The sequence below is a fragment of the Colobus angolensis genome, unplaced genomic scaffold, assembly GCF_000951035.1.
Source record: "Colobus angolensis palliatus isolate OR3802 unplaced genomic scaffold, Cang.pa_1.0 Scaffold54, whole genome shotgun sequence".
NCBI classification, from domain to species: Eukaryota; Metazoa; Chordata; class Mammalia; order Primates; family Cercopithecidae; genus Colobus; species Colobus angolensis.
The window spans coordinates 4775721-4783438 of record NW_012118932.1 but is presented as its reverse complement, the minus strand read 5'-3'; the positions used below and the strand labels follow the sequence as shown (position 1 = coordinate 4783438).

Genomic DNA, 7718 nt, shown 5'->3' with positions numbered 1-7718 from the left:
CGAGTTGATGGGTGCTGACGAGTTGATGGGTGCAGCACACCAACATGGCACAAGTATACATATGTAACAAACCTGCATGTTATTCACATGTACCCTAGAACTTAAAGTATAATAAAATTTAAAAAAATAAAAATAATAAAAATAAAAATAAAAAAATAAAAAGCAAGAATAAATGGGGAGACATGACATGTTCCTAAATGGGAAGATTAAGTTATATACCAATGTAAATTCTTCCAAAAGTATCAGAAGCCCAAAGGGAAATTTTAAAAGCCTGGCAATTCATTCTAGAGTTTAATCTTAAAGAATGAACAGGAAAGAAAGAAATACATTTTTTAAAATGAGGAATAATGAGGGTACATTGATCTTGCCACTTATTAAGTAAAACATTATAAAACTATACATCTTAAAGTATAGTGGTAAATCAAGAATAGACTGATGTTTAAAAACAGAAATGATAGTCTGGAAACTATATAGACATATACATGTAAACGTAATTCATAATATAAATGATGTACAAATATATATGAAGATAGTTATGATAAAGGCAGTATATTGAGTGGAAAAATAATTAATATTAAAAACTCAATAGTCAATAAAAGCTGCTAGAAAAACCAGTTGACTAGTTGCAGAAACTTGTTTTAATCCCTACCTCAAACTATACACCAAAATTAACATTAGATTTTAAAAGCACTTCAAAACTAATCATGATAATTATACTATTTCATAATTAGAAAAAACTTCCTGTGCATAAAGACAGTGGAAAAAAGATCACGAAAAAAAATGCAGACTAAAACCAAATGGGACACTATTTTCTAAAATCTTATCAGACCAGCACAAATTTTGTTTTTTAACTAGTACTTCATGTTGGATGTACTATTTTTTTTTTGAGACAGGGTCTTGCTCTGTCACCCAGGCTGGAGTGTAGTGGTGTGATCCCGGCTCACTGCAGCCTCGAACTCCCAGGCTCAAGCAATCCTCTCACCTCAGCCTTCCCAGGTAGCTGGGACTATAGGCAAGAGCCACCATGCCCAGCTGATTTGTAAAAGTTTTTTTTTTTTTAGAGACAAGGTCTCACTGTGTTGCCCAGGCTAGTCTCAAACTCCTGAACTCAAGCAATCCTCCCACCTCAGCCTCCCAAAGTGCTGGGATTACAGGAGTGAATCACCACTCCCAGCCTTAGCTGGGAGGATCTTAATTGTAGCTTCGAAGAGTTTTTTTTAAAACTCTACTGAAATTAATATACTGGGAAAGTAAATAAGATTTTTTGAGCCCCAATTATAAGCGTCAGATCCTTTACATAAATTGTGCTAGGCCCACTCCATAAAATGCTTTGTTTAGTCCTTCCCTCAGGACTTAACAAATTAAGGATACTCCCTCCCATTCTGCCAATGAGGAAATAAGGTCATAGAATAGTTAAAGTAACTTGCCCAATGTTTTAAGGCTAAACAGGTCAATTTACATTTGAACTGGTTAGAAAGCCTTTTATAAAATATCTTCACATGCATGTGTGTGTTTAAAATGATTCTTGACGACTCACAATAGGACAAGACTCGCGAGAGTTAAATAATGTCCGTGCTTATCTGCAAACAAGCAGATTTCTGCACGTGGGCTCTACCACCCATGACCACTGCATTCAACAACAATTTCAGAGTCATGCAATTGTTTCTCCCTCAGCCCATCATTTCACCGGTGAGGTACAACTCTAGGGTGAGAAAGGGAATGGGAAAATATTCAGAAAGAAAAATTAAACTTTATATACTTACAGTTTGTATAGATGGGTTTTCGAAATGGCTTTCCCTTAGAAAAGATGAATGCTACTGTGATATAGTTGAGGGTGGTGATGGGCCACAGTGTGGTAGTTTCAAAACTTAAAATTGAACCAGGAATCAGAGTTGCATTTCCAGTCCAGTTTCTTTCCAGACTCATAGTTGTTGAAAAATTACTTTGGTTGGCCAGAAAACACTCACTACAAAAGAATCACCAGTGTTTATGAAACATTTTATTCCATTTTTATCTATTAGGTGAAAAAAAAATAGTTTAATCACTACCATGGGATTTTAGCTTTCAAACTATGTCAGCCAGTAACTACCAAGACATATTCTGTTCACCCCTTGCAATGACAAAGCAGAAATAAAAGGAAGTCAAGATTGTTCTTTGTCCGGCACTCCATTTGGAACAAGTGATCTACCTTGAAAGGGCCTGAATGACAATATTTTATGAATTCCTATCAATTCAAAGAGTAAATACACCATGTCAATTAAGCTGTGTGTGTGTTGTTTTCTCTTTTGTGGACTAAGCAAGACTCCTAACTTGGGTTTTGAGTTCGAGTCTCCCACTCCGATTTACTTCCCTCGCATAGCTAAAAGATCTTCCTGGAAATCTGAACATGACAATCTGCTGCTTATAAGGGGTCTATGGCTCTATTTTGCTGATAAATTAAGCTCAAACTTCTCCAACTGTCCTATGAGATCTCTGCATCCTGGTCTCACTCTACCTTTTCCGTCTTACCTTTTGCCACTCCTCCTATGCTCTATACACTCCAAACATACAGGATTATTCCCTGTTCCCCACATATCAATTTGCATACCTGTTGGGTTGGATGTGCTATTGCCTTTAACTGAGATATAACATCCATCCTTGAAACATCTCTGCATCCGAAATGCCTTGACTTTTGCTGGCAAGTGGAAGTAGTGCCCACAAGAGTAAAGGCATTTTAAAAAATGTTATCTCAGTTAAAGGCAATAGCACATGTAAATAAAGAATTGCAAAACAACTACTTTTGCAAGCTCATTGTTTTGCAATTCTTTATTTACATAATTTTATTTTACGTCTTTGGGATGTGAATTCCTAGAATATAGGATTTTTTGTGGTTTTATTTTTTGGTTTTAATCAAATTTACAATAGATTTTTGGCACCTAGCACAGTGAGGTCACATAATATTTACTCAAAAAAAAAATATTTGCCCAAGATATGAGCTTTCCCAGTCCTGATTGATTTCCAATGTTCTTTTTTAAAATAATTAAACCAATAAATTAGTTTCCACCAGCTTTCTTGCTCAGCTTGAAACTTTTAAACCACTATTACAACTGTTTATAAATAAGGATTCATTTTCTAACTGTGAACTCAAATGCAAGACTTAATACTTTTTATCCTGGGCTCCCTGTAGTCTAGAAGTGTGCTTTGCACATACAGGCACATTTTGCTTTATTGTATTTCACTTTATTGTGCTTCCCAGATACTGCGTTTTTTACAAATTGAATGTTTATGGCAACCTTGCATCTAGCAAGTCTATTGGCACCATTTTTTAACAGTATGTGCTCGCTTTGTCTCTGTGTCACATTTTGGTAAATTCTTGCAATATTTTAAACTTTTTGAAATAATTACTATCTCTATTATTGTGATCTGTGATCAGTGATCTTTGCTGTTTCTATCGTAATTGTTTTGAGATGCCATGAACTGTGCCTTTATAAGAATGCAAATTTAATCAATAAATATTGTGTGTGTCTGACTGCTTCACTGACTGTTTCCGCATCTCTCTTCCTCTCCTGGGGCCTCCCTATTCCTTGAGAGACAATAACATTGAAATCTGTTCAATTAATAATCCCACAGTGGCCTCTAAGTGTTCAAGTGGAAGGAAGAGTCACATGTCTCTCTCTTTAAATAAAAAACTAGAAATGGGTAAGCTTAGTGAGGAAGGCATGTCAAAATCCAAGACAGGCCAAAAGCTAGGCCTTTAGCACCAAACAGCCAAGTTGTGAATGCAAAGTAAGAGTTCTTGAAGAAAATTAAAAGTGTTATTCCAGTGAACACATGAATGATAAGGAAGTAAAATGGCCTTATTGCTGATATGAAGAAAATTTCAGTGGTCTGGATAGTGGATCAAACCAGCCACAACATTACTTTAAGCCAAAGTCTAATCCAGAGCAAGGCCCTAACTCCCTTCAATTCTTTGAAGGCTGAAAGAGGTGAGGAAGCTGCAGATGAAAAGTTTGAAACTAGCAAGAGGTTGGTTCCTAAGACTGAGAGGAAGAAGGTGTCTCTATATGTAAAAGTACAAGGTGAAACAGCAAATCTTGTAGCAGCTGCAGCAAGTGATCCAGAAGATTTAACTAAGACAATTAATGAAGGCAACTAAACAGCTCTCAGTGGAAATGAAACAGCCTCTTCTACTGGAAGAAGATGTCTTCTAGGACTTTAATAACTAGAGATAAGTCAATAACTGGATTCAAGGCTCCAAGGGAGAGGCTGTCTCTCTTATTAGGGGCTAATGCAGCTGGTGACTTTAAGTTGATGCCAATGCTTATTTGCTATTCTGAAAATCCTAGGGCCCTTAAGAATTATGCTAACTCTACTTTGCCTGTGCTCTAGAAATGGAACAACAAAGCATGGATGACAGCACATCTGTCTATAGCATGGTTTACTGAATATTTCAAGCCCACTGTTCAGACCTACTGCTTAGAAAAAAAAGATTCCTTTCAAAATGTTACTGTTTATTGACAATGCACCCGGTCACCCTCCAAGAGCACTGATGGAGATGTATAAGGAAATTAACGTTTTCATGCCTGCTAATACACATCTATTCTGTAGTCCATGGATTAAAGAGTAATTTCAAATTTCAAGTCTTATTTTTTAAGAAATACACTTTGTAAGACTATAGCTGCCATAGAGAGTGATTCATTTATTGGATCTGGGCAAAGAAAATTGAAAACCTTCTGGAAAGAATTCAACATTCTAGATGCCATTCATAACATTCATGATTCATGGGAGAAGGTAAAAACATCAACATTAACCAATATTAACAGAAGTTGATTCAACCCTCATGAATGACTTTTTGGGGTTCAAGACTTCGGTGGAGGTTGTAACTGTAGGTATGGTGGAAATAGCAAGAGAACTAGAATTAGAAGTGGAGCCTGAGATGTGACTGAATTGCTGCAATCTCATGATAAAATTTGAATGGATGAAGAGTTGCTTCATATGGTTGAGCAAAGAAAGTGGTTTCTTGAGATGGAATCTGCTCCTGGTGGAGATGTTGTAAACATTGTTGAAATGAAAACAAAGGATTTAGAATATTATATAAGCTTACTGGACAAAGCATCAGCAGGGTTTGCGAGAATTGACTTCAATTTTGAAAGTACTGAAATGGGATAAAATGCTATTAAACAGCCTCACTTGCTACAGAGAAATATCTCATGAAAGGAAGAGTCAACCAATGAGGCAAACTTTATTGTTGTCTTATTTTAAGAAATTGTCACAGCTACCCTAGCCTTCAACAACCACTACCTTGATCAGTCAGCAGCCACTCAGCTTGAGGTAAGGCTCTCCACCAGCAAAAAGATTATGACTTGCTGAAGGCTCAGATGATCATTAGCATTTTTTAGCAATAAATTATTTTGAAATTAGAGCACGTACTTTTTTAGACATAATGCTATTGCACACCCGATAGACTACAGTATAGTGTAAACATAACTTTTATATGGACTGGAAAACCAGAACTTCACGTGACTGGCTTTATTGCAATATCCACTTTATTGTGGTAGTCTGGAACCAAACCCACAGTATCTCTGAGGTAGGCCTGTAGTAGATGTTCCATAATCACAAAGCATTTTTACAAAAAGAGGAACAGACAGACTAGATGGCCTGAATTATAGAGTTTAATACCAAAGAGTATCTAGCCCAATATATTTACATTAAGGTAATAAAATTGAGGGCCAGTATGGCACATCTAATTAGTGATAGAGTCAGGAATTCTTAGAATTCCTGATTTCCTATCCATCCTTCTTTGGCTACGACATATTGTCTTCTAGGTTCAGTCAAAGCTTGAGTTCTCTGAGTATATGTACTCCAGTTTTGGAAAAAATCTAGTTTTGAAACGGAATGAGATTCTATATCCCTAGTTATACTTGAATTGCTGAATTTTTTAAAATCTGAATGACAGCCTCATCATTTGCTGGTTTTCTATCTGTGTTTTACTGATTTCTGGTGCTCTGTGGAGTGAGGGGCAGTTTGCACATGTCCTATTTCAAAGAGAGCAGCTCTTTTCCTGCCTTTTCTTTTACCAGCAGAAAGGCTTTGTCAGCAAAATAAAGCTTGAGCCATTGGCACTCTAGCCTACCTCAAAAACATTAAACCCAGGGAAGTAAAGAGACTTGTCCTGAATCTCGTGTTCCAATTCAATCAGAACAAGGATACCATCAACTCACACTTTAATGTTCATTTGGGAAAAAAAACAAAATAATGTAAACAAATCTCTCTCATATGTCTGTATCAGGGGCCTGCAAACTACAGCCCACAGGCCAAATCTGATTCATCACCTGATTTTGTAGGTAACGTTCTATTAGAATACAGCCGCACCCACTTGTTTACGTATTGTCTATGGCTGCTTTTGTGCTGCAACAGTGGAGTTGACTAGCTGCAACAGAGGCCATGTAGTGCACAAAGCCTACTTACTATCTGGCCCTCTACAAGAAATGTTTGCCAACCCCTGGTCTGTAAAATATACAAAGTACCAGGGAATTAATATATTCATTCAGCCAACCAGTTGTTAGAGCTATGCATTAACAACCAATGTGACAGACCTCTTCCCACCCACTCCACCCCGGTAGTCCATGGATTAACTGTATTCTGTCCCATCATTTGAGTTTTGCAGCGACACAGTTTTATTAATTAAAAGTTTTAGGGTATATGTTCAAGTCAAGTTATTCAATGTCATGGATTATTTATTAAATCACCTTTCAAAAGGAGCACTAAGAAAATGAACTTACCTATATTGGTAGACCTCACAATACCAAGGCTGCTGCTTCACATAGAGAAATGCACTGATCTGCACAATGCAGGAGAAACAGGAATTCAAAAATATTGACAGCAGTAAAGGGGGAGAAAGGAGCTGTCCTGCTGGTCTATATGGAGCCAGCTTTGGGTAGGCATGAGTTGAACTCACTGAAAGACAAATGCATTTTTTCCTATTACAATCTTATCATTGAGAATAAAAGGTTGAGATTGAGATGCATATTATCTTGAGTCTGGCATTGGGATTCAGATTAAGCAGACATGAGCAGAAGATTTACACCTAGGTAAGCACATTGCCTGGTAGCACATCCATTCTGTCTTCACCTTCAGAAATAAAAAATAGTGGGTTAGAAAGTTATGTAATTATTATATTTACCATATCACATGGTGCAAATATTTGCTCCATAACCAGACTAACCAGAAATTGTGTGTAAAAGAGGGAATGGCCTTCCTTATGGGACAAGCAGTACTAATACTATCTTTCAGTGATGACAGGAAAGTGGAGAGTTAGAATGAGGAGAATAAGGAGGAAGATAGCTAGATTCATCTTCATATGCTGGATAATTCAAAAAAAACACTCACTCTATTATTCATTCAGCCAACTTTCTCTGAGCATGTCAGTGTGCCAGGCACTGCGATAGATGCCAGAGATGTGTTGTCTCTCTGGATACACAGGTGACTGGGGGACTGCTGCTGTGTATTACATAAAGAAAAAGAACTCATTAAAAATACTGCTTCTGTGGGAGGCTGAGGCGGGCAGATTACACGATCAGGAGATAGAGACCATCCTGGCTAACATAGTGAAACCCCATCTCTACTAAAAAAATACAATAAATTAGCCAGGCATGGTGGCAGGCGCCTGTGGTCCCAGCTGCTTGGGAGGCTGAGGTAGGAGAATGGCGTGAACCCAGGAGGCGGAGCTTGCAGTGAGC

General features: G+C 37.4%; 1 protein-coding gene across 1 annotated transcript in view; it reads right to left on the bottom strand.

Annotated features, from left to right (window-relative positions):
* Positions 1-7718, bottom strand: part of ATP13A5 (ATPase type 13A5) — a 118151-nt gene that overhangs the window by 11108 nt on the left and 99325 nt on the right. Inside the window, exons 26-27 of the mRNA XM_011961226.1 lie at positions 6762-6936; positions 1764-1966 (exon numbers count right to left, since the gene is read on the bottom strand). Coding sequence (XP_011816616.1) covers positions 1764-1966; positions 6762-6936 — 378 coding nt within the window. The remainder of the gene's footprint in view (positions 1-1763; positions 1967-6761; positions 6937-7718) is intronic.